Raw genomic sequence first — 16,994 nt, forward strand, 5'->3', positions numbered from 1 at the left:
AAGATTATCTCATAGAACAAAAAATATAAGATCTCCTAAGCCTGTGTTTACCTCAGACCTTATTTTCTGAGTTTATCTAAAAACCTGACAAATTCAGCTAGGTCCCTCCCCATTTTGGCCCGCTTGCCTCCGTTGGGTTCTTAGTGAATACTGGAAAATCATTATGTACCTTTTCTACTTCAGCACTTTTGAAATGTGTAAATGAGCATAAACAAATCTCTCTCTCTCTCTCTCTCTCTCTCTCTCTCTCTCTCTCTCTCTCTCTCTCTCTCTCTCTCTCTTTCTCTTTCTCTCTCTCTCTCTCTCTCTCTCTCTCTCTCTCCTCCAGTGAGAAGAAGCCAGATGAACAGACATTTGACGACACTGTAGAAGGTTCCCCCCCGAGTCCTCCAGACGGTCCCCAGGAGCCAAGTCAAGGGCCCCAGCAGGTAGAGCCTCTCAGTGGGACCCCCGTTTCTGCAGAGCCAGCCTCCACCTCCACCATCCTGGAGCCTAACACCAATAGTAACAGTAGCACGCCGGAGACCGAAAGGACACCGCACCAAGCCGTAAAATCCACACCGACAGCATCGACAAATTCACAAAACCAAGGCAGTGACAGCTGTTCTAAAGAGTCCATACAGATGCTGAGTGAATGTGTGAACCCTAGTGACACACAACAAGTGCACATGGAAGTGCACACTGTAAGTACAAGTGTTCATCCACCTCCCACTACAGCTGAGGATGGAGAATTGAAGGTCGTGGAGAGAGTACGAGAGATGTCCACTCAGACCGCTGCCGTCCCGAGCGCAAGGCATTCAATCATCCCTGTCCAAGTGAAACTCAATGGCAGCGGCTCACCCCAATCAGAAAGAGGCTGCACTGCATCACCGAGCCCTTGCTCTACCCGCAGCTCTGCCCCTCCCTCACCACACCTTTACATTGGCTCCCCAGAGCGACGCCCCTCCCCTCAGCCCTCTCCATTGGCAATGGACCCAGCTGGGCGGAGACTTACCCCTGTGAGTGACAGTGACCCCAAAATCCCATCCCCTGTCTCTGACGGGTACAACACCCCCACCTTCCCCCTAGCGTCCTACTACTATCCCCTTCTCAACATCCCCCACGTCCCCTACTCGGGGTACACCGCTGTCACTATCCCCGCCGCCCAGCCCCCACTCCCCGAAAAGAGGCGCCTGTCTTCCATGCCAGGGTACCGCAACGGGCACGGCTCCCAGTCCATCCTGAGTTCCTCCCTGGGTGCCATAGGACCCATGGGTACCTCTCCCCAATCTAGCCCCCTCCACGTCATCATCTCCCCCTTGGTGGGGGTGGGGGGGCTCCCCCCGCCAGTCAGACGAGGACTGGCGCCCCCTAGTGTCAGAGAGGAAAGCAGCAAAGTCAATGCCAAGTTTGTCCAGGACAGCTCCAAGTTCTGGTACAAGCCTGGCATCTCCAGAGACCAAGGTAAGGGCACAGGCCTGGGTTAAAGTTTTGAAGGATTCCCCTTTATTTAGATAACCCCCCACAGATATAGAGAAGCTCACTCTCAACAACTAGTGTCAATTGCAACTGTGTTGACAAGCAAACATCTTGTACGATCATCTTGATTTGAGAAATACTGTTGTAGTGTATACTTGAATTAACTAAGGTAACTAATTTCTACCATAGTAATACTTACTCTAGTGTTCCTCCTCCCCCTCGTAGCCATCGCTTTGTTGAAGGACAAAGAGCCTGGCTCCTTCCTGATCAGGAACAGTAACTCCTTTCAAGGGGCCTACGGTCTGGCCCTCAAGGTGGCCAGCCATCCTTTAAACAATGTCAACAACAACAAAGGTAACGGGGAATTCATTATTTATTTGACAAAGCATTAAAAAAAAAATCCATTGCCTATTCTATTTTGTTAGAAGTAATATCATATATATATATATATATATATATATATATATATATATATATATATATACATACATACATACATACATACATACATACATACATACATACATACATACATACATACAGTTGAAGTCGGAAGTTTACATACACCTTAGCCAAATACATTTAAACTCAGCTTTTCACGATTCCTGACATTTAATCCGACAAAAAATTCCCTGTCTTAGGTCAGTTAGGATCACCACTTTATTTTAAGAATGTTTAATATCAGAATAATAGAAGAGAGAATTATTTATTTCAGCTTTTATTTCTTTCATCATATTCCCAGTGGGTCAGAAGTTTACATGCACTCAATTAGTATTTGGTAGCATTGCCTTTAAATTGTTTAACTTGGGTCAAATGTTTCGGGTATCCTTCCACAAGCTTCCCACAATAAGTTGGGTGAATTTTGGCCCATTCCACCTGACAGAGCTGGTGTAACTGAGTCAGGTTTGTAGGCCTCCTTGCTCGCACATGCTTTTTCAGTTCTGCCCACACATTTTCTCTAGGATTGAGGCCAGGGCTTTGTGATGGCCACTCCAATACCTTGACTTTGTTGTCCTTAAGCCATTTTGCCAACACTATGGAAGTATGCTTGGGGTCATTGTCCATTTGGAAGACCCATTTGCGGCCAAGCTTTAACTTCCTGACTGATGTCTTGAGATGTTGCTTCAATATATCCACATACTTTTCCTGCCTCATGATGCCATCTATTTTGTGAAATGCACCAGTCCCTCCTGCAGCAAAGCACCCCCACAACATGATGCTGCTACCCCCGTGCTTCACGGTTGGGATGGTGTTCTTCGGCTTGCAAGCCTCCCTCTTTTTCCTCCAAACATAAAGATGGTCATTATGGCCAAACAGTTCTATTTTGTTTCAACAGACCAGAGGACATTTCTCCAAAAAGTATGATCTTTGTCCCCATGTGCAGTTGCCAACCTTAGTCTGGCTGTTTTATGGCCGTTTTGGAGCAGTGGCTTCTTCCTTGCTGAGCGGCCTTTCAGGTTATGTCGATATAGGACTCGTTTTGTGGATATAGATACTTTTGTGCCTGTTTCCTCCAGCATCTCCACAAGGTCCTTTGCTGTTGTTCTGTGATTGATTTGCACTTTTCGCACCAAAGTATGTTCAACTCTAGGAGACAGAACGCATCTCCTTCCTGAGCAGTATGACGGCTGCGTGGTCCCATGGTGTTCATACTTGCGTACTATTGTTTGTACAGATGAACATGGTACCTTCAGGCATTTGGAAATTGCTCCCAAGGATGAACCCGACTTGTGGAGGTCTACAATTTTCTTTCTGAGGTCTTGGCTGATTTCTTTTGATTTTCCTATGATGTCAAGCAAAGAGGCACTGAGTTTGAAGGTAGGCCTTGAAATACATCCACAGGTACACCTCCAATTGACTCAAATGATGTCAATTAGCCTATCAGAAGCTTCTAAAGCCATGACATAATTTTCTGGAATTTTCCAAGCTGTTTAAAGGCACAGTCAACTTAGTGTATGTAAACTTCTGACCCAATGGAATTGTGATACAGTGAGTTATAAGTAAAATAATCTGTCTGTAAACAATTGTTGGAAAAATTACTTGTGTCATGCACTAAGTAGATGTCCTAACTGACTTGCCAAAACTATAGTTTATCAACAAGAAATTTGTGGAGAGGTTGAAAAATAAGTTTTAATGACTCCAACCTAAGTGTATGTACCGTAATTTCCGGACTATAAGCCGCTACTTTTTTCCCACGCTTTGAACCTCGCGGCTTAAACAATGACGCGGCTAATACATGGATTTTTCCTGCTTTCAAATAAATAATTTTTTTAAAAAAAAACACATTCTGTGACGTGCTCAGTTTTTTGGCGGCATGAAGCTTTCATTAGACCAATGAAATTGCCGAACGGGTTAAGATCAAGCAACTTTTTTGTTTACTGTTTAGATTAAATCAAGCGAGCTCAAACTTCCCATCATTCTGATTACGGTAGTCATTTTGTCACCCTCATCATGGCAAAGACACGGAGAAATGCATATGATGCAGCTTTCAAGTTGAAGGCGATTGATCTGGCTGTTGGAAAAGGAAATAGAGCTGCTGCACGGGAGCTTGGTCTGGAGCAATGACTTTCTTGGTAGGCTACTGTTTACTGCAAATTTTTTCTTTTTTGTTACAAGCGGTGTTTCGTTAAAGCCTATTTATTTTTGTTACAAGCCGTGTTTCGTTAAAGCCTGTGTAAAGTTAATTTGTTTCAATGTACCGGTAGGCACCTGCGGCTTATAGACATGTACGGCTTATTTCTGTTCAAAATAATACTTTTTTTTAAATTCAGTGGGTGCGGATTATATTCAGGTGCGCTCAATAGTCCGGAAATTACGGTAATTTCCAACTTCAACTGTGTATATATATAGTGTGTGTGCAAAGCTGTCATCAAGGCAAAGGGTGGCTATTTGAAGAATCTCAAATATTAAATATATTTTGATTTGTTTAAAACTTTTTTGGTTACTACATGATTCCATATGTGTTATTTCATAGTTTTGATGTATTCCCTATTATTCTACAATGTAGAAAATAGCAAAAATAAAGAAAAACCCTTGAATGAGTAGGTGTTCGAAAACTTTTGACCGGTAGTGTATGTATATATATCTTTCTCATCCTCTCTCGCTCTCTGTCCCCCTCCCTCACTATCCCTCCCGCTCTCTGCCTATCCCCCTGTCTCTCTCTCTGTGTCTCTCTCGCCCTGTCTCTCCCTATCCCTCGCTCCTCTCTCTCTTCCTCCCTCCTTTTTCTCTCTGTCTCAGTGTTTGATCAGGAGCATCTGGTCAGACACTTCCTCATTGAGACAGGCTCTCGGGGGGTCAAGATAAAGGGCTGTCAGAATGAGTCCTATTTCGGTGAGTCTTATTTCTGTCCTGCAGAAGTCACTGTGGGCCTCACAATTAAGTCTATCATTGCTTTGATACCCTTTTTTACACTATCATGGAATTCAGTGCTGGCTCAGATATTTCATTTCACATTATCCTTCACAGTACATTTCCAGTAACTATTGTGTATGCGTAACCAGGTCAGCGCAGTACAGCTCTGCCCGGCTCAGTAGTGTGAAAATGGTTAGAAAGTGACTTTCCTTCCTCGCCTCCGCTCCTTCACCTGTGATGATCTGATATGCGTATGTGTTTTAGGAAGTTTATCTGCCTTGGTGTACCAGCGCTCACTCACCCCTATCTCCTTGCCATGCGCCCTATTCATCCCTGAGAAAGGTAAATCCCTGTGTTTCAACGGAATCACTTTGTATCAAACAGTATGGGGGCCGATACTATATGTATACTATACCTGTATCAATATGGCATGGCCTATGTGTGTGTGCACGACACAATATACAATAGACGCTGAGTGTACAAAACATTAACTCAATATTAGGAAGGTGTTCTTAATGTTTTGTACACTCAATGTATATTTACATTAAAAAGAGTGTATGGGGTGCACGTGTATATGAGAAATGTGTATTGGGAGTGTGTAAGGATGTGTGTTGTGCATGTACGTACACAGAGCGTTAGCATGGTTTGGTGGTGTCATGGGGAAATGTCCTAACGTTGTTGTGGTGTTCCAGATCTGGTCGGAGAGCTGCAGAGTGCCAGTAACACCAGTACGGCAGCTGACCTCCTCAAACAGGGCGCAGGTGAGAGAATGTTCAAGGGTCAAATACAGCTGCAATGAAGGCTTTGGCCAGTAGTGGCTGCTCAAGGTCCCTGTAGAGAGATGGGTAAACAGAGTGGAATGCTAGCATGACTTAGTAAAATATACCCCATTTACATCAACGAACACTCATATTCTATCAATGCATTGAGCTCGGCAAGTTATCTCAAGTTCGGTGGGGCCTTGTGTAGGTGTGACATGACCCAACTACATCTCGAAATACTGTTCATCCATCATTCCTAATCTCTGTCACTCTCTCTATCTACCTCCTTCCCACCATCGTCTCCCATCCTCCCTCTCTCTGTCTCCCTCCCTCCAGCCTGTAACGTGCTCTACCTAAACTCTGTGGAGACAGAGTCACTAACGGGGCCTCAGGCTGTCTCCAAGGCGACCAGGTGCACTCTGACCCAGAGCCCTCAGCCCATGGCCACCATGGTCCACTTCAAAGTGTCCACTCAGGGCATCACGCTGACCGACAGTCAAAGGAGGTGTGTTTTAAAACATTTTGCAACAGAACACTAAAATTAGCATTTCTTTTTGGACCATGTTGTAAGTATAGACAGTCTCTCCTTGTTTGGCAGTCCGTCCTTGTTTGATTCTGTTTTCTTCCGTTTGGTGCCTATTGAATACAACCACTATACAGACTCTTCTTCAGGAGACACTACCCCATCAACAGTGTGACCTTCAGCAGCGTGGATCCTCAGGACAAGAGGTGGGCCCAACGTCAGGCTAACGTTAGAGTAGCCTTAAGACAACGCATGGAACAATGGGGTCTGATGCTCTGGCTTTAGGCCTATATGCAATCACTGCGACATAGACCACATGTGAATACCACCGAATGAAAGTTGAAATGTGACGTGTCGTGAGCAATGACTTATACGTGCTGCGTAGAGACGTTGACCTTGTATTTTGACATGGCTGAACACTGCTTTGTTGTGGTTCAGGGTTGGGTCAATTAATCTCTAAATTGTTTAATGTTAAAACAGCAATCAGCAGTAGTAACAATAACAAAGCGTATTCCCCGCCCCTGTTTCAGTAAAAAGCTGAGGGATGGGGCTGGAGGAATGTAATCACTCTCAAATTCCTAGCCAGAGCTATGGATGCAAGGACTGACCATCCATAATATCAAAATGATAGTTCTAACCATGTTTGTTGGTTTACATTTACTTGGTTTACAAACATTGGAGTAAAACAAGCTTATATTTTGGGCTCTGATGGGGTACGACAGTTGAACTAATCTCATGAGGCATTTCTAAGTTATTTTCTTCAAGCGTCATTGGGTACATATCATGAATTTATAAGTCCAAAATGGATGTAGCAACTGCTGATTGCACCTTTAACTTAAAATGTATTTCAAATCTAATGGGTCCCAACTCTGTTGTGGCTAAATGTTGCTATAGCCTACCGCAAATTAACCCTGGATTGCACCATTATGGCTGAATTCTGCAACATCTAGAAGGGCCTTCTATGGGTGTTTCTACTGTACATACTGGTATGGTATAAACCTTTTTGTGTATTGTGCAACTACAGTATAGTATGCCTTTTCTGGTTAAGAACAACAACCATGACAGTATGACTGCTCTTCTTGCTCAATGCATCTAAGACATGTTGTCTTTATGTCCCTGTCTGTCTGTCTGCTTCAGGTGGACTAATTCTGATAAAAAGTCAAGCAAGTAAGTGCTTGTTTCTCTGCTTCTGACTGTGTTTGGATATAATTGTGTGTGCATCATGGCAATTTATCATAGTGTTCTCCTTTTATAAAAAGATGACTCTTATCAAATATATCCCTACATTGAATGAACCTGAAGAGAACGACAGTGAATATAAGTAATGTGATGCTCCAGAGATTCTTGTAATATCTGTGCTTCTCATGAGAAGAGCGCATTGAAAAAACTGTTTTCTACCATCATAGATTAAAAAAACACATCCTATTCTCTTTCACCTCCTCTCATCCCTCTCTCTCTCTTCATCCCTCACTCCTGCAGGGTGTTCGGTTTCGTGGCCAGGCGGACTGGCAGCACATCGGAGAATGTGTGTCACCTGTTTGCCGAGATGGACACAGAGCAGCCGGCTGTGGCCATCGTCAACTTCATCAACAAGGTCATGCTGGGGCAGCAGCAACGCAGCTGAGTTAGGACTCCCAGGGGCCACAGAGCAAGGGCATAACTGGGTGTAAATCGGTGTGTGGGAGGATATTGGTGGTTTGGGTATGTGTGTCTGCAAATTGGTCAGTGTGTTTGTGTGTGTTTTTGCATGTTTGAAGACAGCTGTCCACTGGTGAAGAACCGGATTGGGCACAATCTTCTCCATCAGGACGGTATATTACAAAGGTACAGAATAACTTTTGAGGTGATAGCTTTAAGCTTTTCCTCTACAATTGGTGGATTAACACCACCTCTGCCAGGGGAGATTTCGCATTTCATTATTTTGTAACATCCATTCAGTTACTGTTTGCCATCACCTTTCATTTAATCATGTTGTTCATGACTATGAAGTATTTGTAATTTTAAATAGGCAAGCCTTGTAAAAAGTCTGTACGATGTCAATGACTACCCAGTTTGCACAATGCAGATATGGAAAATTACTTGTTTTGTTGGTCCGTATTATGTTACCCAATGTCTGTATAGTCAACCTCTTTGAAGAGAAAACAGTAAATACAGTAAATACACTGAGTGTAGCAAACATTAAGAACACCTGCTCTTTCCATGACATAGATTGACCAGGTGAATCCAGGTGAAAGATACGACCCCTCATTGATGTCAGTTGTTAAATCCACTTCAATCAGTGTAGATGAAGTGGAGGAGACAGGTTAAAGAAGGATTTTTAAGCATGGAGACAATTGATACATGGGTAGTGTGTGTGCCATTCAGAGGGTGAATGGGCAAGACAAAAAATGTAAGTGCCTTTGAACAGGGTAGGGTAGTAGGTGCCAGGCGCACAGGTTTGTGTCAAGAAATGCAACGCTGCTGGGTTTTTTCACGCTCAACAGTTTCCCGTGTGTATCAAGAATGGTCCACCACCCAAAGGACATCAAGCCAACTTGACACAACTGTGGGAAGCATTGGAGTCTACATGGGCCAGCATCCCTGTGGAACGCTTTCGACACCTTGTAGAGTCCATGTCCAGACGTATTGAGGCTGTTCTGAGGGCAAAAGGAGGGTGCAACTCTTTATTTGGAAGGTGTTCTTAATGTTTTATACACTGTGTGTGTGTGTGGAATGGAATGTCAGAAATAGGAATCGGATTGGGAGTCATTTTACTGCATTTATAGTTGGATTAGAATGTCAGCATTTCCTGGGTCGGGTTCATTATGTACCAAACGAACTGAAACAGGGAGGGACTACCTGAACTTGTTGTTGGAAAACCTTTAGAAAAAGTTTTTCCTTGCGTGTCCTGATGAACATGACCACCATAATCTTTGTTATGGTTTCTGACATGCCAAAGAGAGGAAAAGCAAGTGATCCTATGGAGGAAGATGAAGAAAGCGATTTCAAAAGTTGATAAAAAGCCATATGAACTGTGCACTTTTTACACCAATGTTTTAATTCACACACAGTATCCCAAATAATATTTTCCAAACCTTAAAATAGCTTTTCTACGTTATGTTTATGCATTATTAATGATTGTGCATTATGCAGTTTAGTGTAGCAATTATTAAATGTGAGCGTAGCTCACAATGTAAGTGACATTGGTCTCGCATTGAGAATCAGGAAAGAATCCTTCCCCCAATAAACCTGTGTTTGATATATCATACTATATTTCATATGCAAATGAAATCAACCTGCTAATGAACCGTGTAGTCAACTGTAGCTTAAAAATAGTCCTAGCTCAACATGCTTCACAGAATGGGATACAGCAAGAAAAGAAGAACCATAACTGAATAGTTGTATGATGATCTTATTTTTACTGTGTTATCTTGGAGAAAGAAGTAGCTTACTGGTTTCTGAGGACAACTATAATATCACAATAGAAAAGCCTTCCATCAACACTAAAGGGGTACAAATTCGTATTGTCTAATTGCCTAGGTTTTAAGTTTCACTGAAGCCAAAGATAATAACCAAGCACTCATATTTTGTATAGGTATACTGTATTATTGAGACTTGGTTATTTTATACTATTTTTGCTGTTTTGTTGTTATCGAGTGTTTTTATATGAAAAAAAGTATTTTGAATAATTACGTTTGTATTTTTCTTATGGCGTTTATATGACAGAAATAATATATTTTAAGTGTCTGAAAAAGTTTATAGGCCTAACAAATGGTGTAAGAAACATTTCTTTTTTTTTACTGAAAATTTAGTAAATAAAAGGGTTGAAAATGAATTATGTCTGCCTTCATTGCAATTCCCTCTGAAAAAATTGATATTTCATTGGGATTTTATTAGATCCATCAAAATAGGCTTGTAGACTATTTATGGGGATATCAGAGAATGGATATGAGACAACAAATTCACATTCATCCATGATTTAAATCTGAGATATAACCACCATTAACTGTAATGTTAATAAGTTGGGCAATTTATAAATTGTGTAACTAAGGATATTTTAAATCAAAAGGACGAGGTCCTACCGAGATTTGAACTCGGATCGCTGGATTCAAAGTCCAGAGTGCTAACCATTACACCATAGGACCACTCTCGTTTTATACTTCTACAATTAGTGTTGTTATGCAGTCGTAACAATTCTACCTCGTCAAATATGTTACTAGCTACTCGTGTTTTAGTAACGCAATTCAAGTTTATAGTTGCAACTTTGAAAGCAGCCATTTACAACGTGGAATTGCAAAAGCATGCAAGCCTAAATGAGGGCAAAAAAAAATACATGGTTAGCTAGCAAACTAGCTAATTATCTAGCTGACCAGCTACTGAATAGAGCAGAAACAGCTAGCTAGCTTTCCCCTCGTAGTTCTGTTAGTTATCTACCTACGTACAGCTAGAAAATAACACCGATCTTATGAATTAATTCGTCCTCGATTCTATTTTCACTGCTAGCTGAGGGTTTCTCCTCCTAGCACCATCCAGCTAACGTAAGCATAGTTAGGCTATCTGCTAGCTAGCTAGCTAGCTACATTGAACCAATAAAGGCATGACGGTTCGTAAATGTAGAAGACGAATACTGGTTTCTGCTGGACATAATACGGCATACAAATAGGAAAATTAAATTAGCCTAGCTAGCTGCGCTGCAAGTGTGTATGCTGCATGTTCATGATGGCATTACTTCCGGCCCTGGTTATGTTGCAGCTGACATATACAGCCCTTTTGAGTGGGATAGATGCCGCGTTCACGTTAAGGTCGTAACTATTTTTTATTATTATTATATATATTTTTTTAATATTATTAACAACAAATCAATACAGGATGTATAAATAATATACAAAGGACAATTGGGCAAGGGGGTACAATATCACATTACACAAGGACCTTAAATTGCTCTGGATTACTGTTTGGGGTTTTAGGCTGGGTTTCTGCACAGCACTTTGAGATATCAGCTGATGTAAGAAGGGCTATATAAATACATTTGATAAGAGCGTCTGCTAAATGACTAAAATGTAAATGTAATCTCCCGCACAGTAGGCGGCGGCATGCACAAACAAAATGTGTAAGCGCCATAATGTCAAAGAAGAAGAATTAGTTCCGCCCCTGCAGGGAACAGGAAATGGGGGGGGTGACTGGTTTTTGGTTGACGTGTCATATTCTACAACTTGTATCAGCTAAAGTTTGTACATACGATACGATGTAACTAACGTTCTACAACTACAAGATAGCAACTCTGAACAGAAACTGCATCAATACTGAGATTTGAAAGCACGTCTGACTAAACAAACTGAAGTATACTGCTTCCTTCAGAGGCCATTACAGAATATCGTGACAGGGTGGGATTTCTTAAAGAAAAAGGCTTCCAAACATTCTCTCCAATAAGATGATTTATCCTGTGTCATCTTCAGGGATTCCATAGTCTTGTAGAGTAGCCACATCCTCTGTATAGACTGTCTGAAGGAATTATGGAGATAAAAGGGCATCTCGGGAATGTCCCGTTTGTAGTAGAAGATCCTCAAAGGTAGAACCTCCTTTTAACCTGTTTTTAAAGAAGCTGTGTGTGGGCTTCTCAGATGAGAGGAGTCAGAGCTTCAGCAGGGTCTGAGGTGCTCTACAGTCTGCATGGCGAGAAACGCAAACCTCTCTGTCTGTATGATAAACAGCCAGCGTGTTTGGTGTGTCATACTTTAAAAAAAAACATGCAAACCTACAAGTTCTGTCCCATCGATGAAGCTGCACAGAATTATAAAGTAGGGGAAGCTACTCTGAAAATATACTGTAGTTTACCAAAGCTAAAAATGACGTCACACTGGAAAAAGTTAAGCTACATCGAAGCTAAATGAAGTAATGTTTGAAAAAGTATTTCACTACTTCGTGAAATATGTAAATGTCATAGACTATAAATTGCAACAACAGATCACTGGAGTCAGATATTAGTTCGCCTAATGTCAGTTTGTGACAAAACAAGCAAGTGTAGAAAATCATTGTACCATCATTCTAAGCCGCTGTGAAATATATTTTCAATAAGTAAGGGTTAATCAACAAGAGGTTACGCGTTCTATGCAAAATAATGATGCGCCAATGGAGTGTAATTAACCTTCCACGGAGTTGCATTATTTTCCAGAGAACGCAGAGCCACGAATTTATTATGCCTTTTATACCATGGCTATAATTTAACACATTCAACATCCACTGAAGTAGCTGAAAGTTTACGACATACACAGTAGTTGCCTTGCTAACCAAACCATCATTCAACAATGCCAATGATGTTTTCAATTTGACGTTTGCTTTCAAAAGCAGCTCAAACATATAACATGTAAGAATGAACTATAGACATAGAATTATACCGTGCAAATATGCACGCTCTGGAATGCCCTTCAAGCCAATCAGAAACGAGTGTTCAACAATGCCATGGTATAACCAAAAATATAGTATTTTCAGTGTTTGAAGCTGGTGTACAAAACCGAAAGTAAAAGACGCAAAAACGAAACTTAAGGCCAGCCAATGCACCTGAGGGTATTTTCCCCCCATAATCATATCACAATCAAGTTTTACCAGTTGAATGTAGACACAAATTTGATAGTTTTTGTATTAAAATTTCTCTGAAATATTGTCAATCAAAATCAAATAAAAGTGTATTAGTCACATGTACCGAATACAACAGGTGTAGGCCTTACAGTGAAATGCTTACTTACAGCCCCAAACCAACAATGCAGTTTTTAAAAATACGGATAAGAATAAGAAATAAAAGTAACAAGTAATTAAAGAGCATACTGTAGGTGCAAATACTGTGCACCTACAGTATTTGCATTTTGCGCAAATCTCTTTTTCTTGACACTGGCTGAAGTGAGACAAAATAATATTGTTTCATTTTTTTAAGACACTTCAGGACTGGACTTGTCCAGAGCAGATTGTGGATGAATAATTTTTTCAGCTTTCTATCTGTAAAATACTAAAGACATATGTCATTTTCTTTAAAATAAATTCTGATCTAAAATGAATTGGGCAAGTCTGGAGAATATATCTGAGGATAAGCACACAAAATTTGACATTTGTATGTTTACTATTTGAACATACTAATAATAATGGACCAAAATACCAACAAATCTCAGAATTGATAGGTAGATGCAAAAATGTCATTTCAGCCTTAAGAACGAGAAGGATAGAAATAGCACACATAGAACAGAGCTACTGCTACTTAGACTTGCTTTCAATGAGAATGACAGATGTATAACTCACATTTCTATGTGAGTTTGCACAAAAAGTGAGAGTTAGGCACAGTGTTTCAAGTGAGAGAATAAGACAGGTCTGATGTCGAAAAAGAAAGGAAATTCTTGCCTACTTCACCTATATTACATTTTAGCAACAAAAAAAAGGAGTGTGTCGTTATTGTAGTAGTTAGATACACCACTAAGTAATGAACTACTGAACTACTGAAAACACTACCAAGATTTGAATTTAGTTCAACTACCACCAAGCTACTGCAAAACGTAATTCGATTTACTAGTTGAATTACATGTAGTTCACTACTCACAAACACTATAAGGCAATACATTTATGACTACAACCTCATTCTGCTGAGGTTTGGACATTTTATACCAGCATATTTATATATAGTAATAAAACCCAAATAGACTTTCTTCAAAGTAGTGTCCATTTTTCATTCCAGGCGGAACTCACAACTACATTGAAGCCTTTACAGATGAAGTTGAAGTTAAAGAAGTAAAACTAACCTGTGATGAAACGGCAAAGTAATTTAAGGTGAGTTTGCTGAATAATGCTGTTCAATACAACTGCGCAGAAGTGAGTTTGTGTACTGAATGTAAGAATGGTAGTTATATTCAAGTATATTTGACATATTTCTCTCACGGCCTCCAGCTACAGGGCCAGGACACAGAGAGGCAGATTGAGAAGGAGTTTGAGAAGCTTCACCAGTTACTTTGAGAGGACAAGGCAGCTAGAATAGCTACTCTGAAGAAGGAAGAGAAGAAGAATAGTGAGATGATTGAGGAGATGAGCGGAGGGATATCGTCACTTTCAGACACACAGAGCCGTAGAGAAGGAGCTGAAAGCAGAAGACATCTCATTCCTGCATGCAAGAACCAATAACTTGTTGATATTATCTGAGATACATTTATTGATGAACTGATTTGATATCATGTATTGCACTGTTTACATTTATTATTAATTTGGTATTTTGTTCTTCTGCAGAACTATAAGGCCACAGTGAAAAGGTAAGGGATCTGCCTCTTGTCGCTCTTCTCTGTGGTTCTTAACAAAGTTATGCCAACCCCACAGTACAACTGATTCCTGAATATTCTTCCAGAGTCCAGTGCACACTGACGAATCCAGAGAAGGTTTCAGAACCACTGATCCATGTGGCCAAGCACCTTGGCAACCTACATAGATCATGTGTGAAGATACAGGAAATTGTTAGAGGTTTTTCAATATAGTGAGTATGATTATGGTACAATGAACACATTTATTTACTAACTGAAGTGAATACATAATGGCCCTTTTTTTAAAGTATGCAATTGTGAAACGCTGCTTGGTCCTGGACTAAGACGAAAAATGTGTTGTGTGAAAGCCCCCTCTAGAATCTAGGCCTGAATCAATTACATATAATGCAGTGTTTCAATTACTGGAAAATACATGTTTAAAAAAGTATTTAGATCACAGGAGGTTGGTGGCACTTTAATTGGGGAGGACAGGCTCATGGTAATGGTTGGAGCGGAATGAGGGGGATGGTATCAAAAACATCAAACACATGGTTTCCTTGTGTTTGATGGAATTTCATTCGCTTCGTTCCAGCCATTATTGTGAGCCATCCTTCTCTCAGCAGCATCCACTGATCTAGATATAGTGATTTGAGAATATTGGAATGTATTTGGAAATAGGAAAGTATTTGACAACACTTTCAAAAACCTTTTGGTAGAGTTTTACAAGTACACATTCCAATACTTCAAATAGAGGTAGTTGTTTTGGGCTATGTTTTTGAAAAAACTCAAATACATAAATCATGTATTTGAACCCAGGTCTGACAGTCTACTTTCTGTCTAGCTGCTGTGACTCTGAACCCCAAGACTGCTCACCCAAGTGTCATCCTATCTGAGGATTTGGCCAGTGTGAGATTCGGTGTGGCTCAAAAGCTTCCTGACATCACAGAGAGGTTTGATTGTGCATTTGTCCTGGATTTTGAGGGCTTTAACTCAGGGACACACTTCTGGGATGTTGAGGTTGGGGAAAACGCATCATGGGCTCTGGGTGTGATCACAGAATCTGTACAGAGGAAGGGGCGTATATGCAGTGGATTATAATTCTGAAGGTGAATACTCAGCAGAATCCCCACCAAAGCCAACCATTTCCCTCACAGTGAGACAGACACCCCAGAGGATCAGAGTGAAGCTGGACTGGGACAGAGGAGAGCTGTCATTCTCTGACCCTATTAATAAAAGACACCTACACACAATCACACAAACTTTTAATGAGACAGTCTTTCCTTGCTTTTGTAACTTCTCTAAACGGAAGCCTCTAAAGATTGTGCCATGACAGTGGAAAAATAGTTAGAGCTGATAATGTTTCTTACCATACAATGTTGAATCAACCACCTAGCTACTGCTTGAAAACAAGTTAAAATATTATAGTGACTTGATCGATTTGAACTTAATATTAAAAAACGGACACCTAGTACTCTGCCCTGCGCCTTAAAGACATAGTCATTGAACACTAGTCACTAATTATGCTTACCTACTGTTTTACCCACTTCATATGTATATACTGTATTCTAGTTAAGGCTCATCCTATATAACTACTGCTGTACACACCTTTTCTATTCATATACTGACTATACACACCATTATTTTTTATATATATGTATTGCGGACTCTGACATTGCTCATTCTGATATTGCTTAAGTTTTTGGGGGGGTGGGATTTGTGTTTATTGTAAGGTATTAATGCATTGTTGGAGCTAGAAACATAAGCATTTTCCTGCACCTGCGATAACATCTGCAAAATATGTGTACGCCACCTATAACATTTGATTTGATTTAGTCTAAGCTTAGTGGAGGATAACCATGTTATTTATTTGTCTTAGATATGTTTGATTTGTTAATCATTAGCTCTTATTCTCTTAAGAATACAGTTATGTACATGACTGCTGATCAATTACATATACATACAAAGCCATAATGTAACTGTCATTCCTTATTCTATGATTAAAACAAATACATGCTATTTTTTGGGTTTCTGTCTGTAAGCGTGGAACAGCTTACATGTAGCACAGTAAAAGCTGATCATGTCTTACCATAATGTTACACCAAACTACTATCCTAACCCACTGACAATCCCATGATTTAATCTTCTCACACTAGTATAGCATGCTTTTTGACATCTGGAGCAAGCACAGAAAGTTTCTTCAGAAATGCAAGCTTTTCCATTTTATGTAGTTATAGCCTGTAGAGGGGGTTAGAGTCACAGGCCAGGGTCAGGCAATGGTCACCAATAACGCTCAACCAGAGAGGGATATTCAGGAAATAAAGCATCTTTGGCTGAACCTAACTGCATTGAATTCAAGGATTTTCCACTGGAGGATTTTCTATTTCCAAACCTGGTGTGTGTTCATGTTTGTTTGTGTATGTTGGTAGTGATAGGTCATCAAAATACTTTACATGTGACTTACTTTTTATGACAGTGAATTCATGCCAGCTGTCCTGGGTAAAGTCCCTCACACTGTAGCATTCAGCTTGCATCAGTTATAGGTGTAGTTTACCAGGGCCCGGTTTCCAAAAATCATCATTCAGATTGCATCAGTTATAGGTGTAGTTTACCAGGGCCCGGTTTCCAAAAATCATCATTCAGCTTGCATCAGTT

At 40.6% G+C, this 16,994-nt stretch overlaps 1 protein-coding gene, 1 long non-coding RNA gene and 1 other non-coding gene across 5 annotated transcripts in view; 2 read left to right on the forward strand and 1 right to left on the reverse strand.

Annotated features, from left to right (window-relative positions):
- LOC106583608 (tensin-2) overlaps window positions 1–9,904 on the forward strand; it is a 47,358-nt gene extending 37,454 nt beyond the window's left edge. For both annotated transcript variants that reach the window (XM_014167989.3, XM_045705423.2), the window contains 9 exons: window positions 329–1,443; window positions 1,684–1,812; window positions 4,699–4,791; window positions 5,077–5,154; window positions 5,505–5,573; window positions 5,910–6,078; window positions 6,234–6,302; window positions 7,234–7,263; window positions 7,576–9,904. In XM_014167989.3, coding sequence (XP_014023464.2) covers window positions 329–1,443; window positions 1,684–1,812; window positions 4,699–4,791; window positions 5,077–5,154; window positions 5,505–5,573; window positions 5,910–6,078; window positions 6,234–6,302; window positions 7,234–7,263; window positions 7,576–7,720 — 1,897 coding nt within the window. In that variant the 3' untranslated portion in view covers window positions 7,721–9,904. The remainder of the gene's footprint in view (window positions 1–328; window positions 1,444–1,683; window positions 1,813–4,698; window positions 4,792–5,076; window positions 5,155–5,504; window positions 5,574–5,909; window positions 6,079–6,233; window positions 6,303–7,233; window positions 7,264–7,575) is intronic.
- Window positions 9,905–10,148: 244 nt separating this feature from the next.
- trnaq-uug (transfer RNA glutamine (anticodon UUG)) lies at window positions 10,149–10,220 on the reverse strand. The gene has a single exon. It is a non-coding gene; the product is annotated as a tRNA-Gln (tRNA).
- A 1,008-nt stretch (window positions 10,221–11,228) lies between these two features.
- On the forward strand, window positions 11,229–16,358 carry LOC106583612 (uncharacterized). Of its 2 annotated transcripts, none has more exons than XR_014382203.1 (6): window positions 11,229–11,644; window positions 13,793–13,884; window positions 14,002–14,218; window positions 14,335–14,357; window positions 14,450–14,575; window positions 15,159–16,358. It is a non-coding gene; the product is annotated as an uncharacterized LOC106583612 (long non-coding RNA). The 2 variants fall into 2 exon arrangements; XR_014382202.1 differs by having other exon boundaries at window positions 11,230–11,644; window positions 15,184–16,358.
- Window positions 16,359–16,994: the final 636 nt, after the last annotated feature.

This window comes from Salmo salar, chromosome 22, assembly GCF_965601325.2.
Source record: "Salmo salar chromosome 22, fSalSal1, whole genome shotgun sequence".
In the NCBI taxonomy this organism is placed as follows: domain Eukaryota; kingdom Metazoa; phylum Chordata; class Actinopteri; order Salmoniformes; family Salmonidae; genus Salmo; species Salmo salar.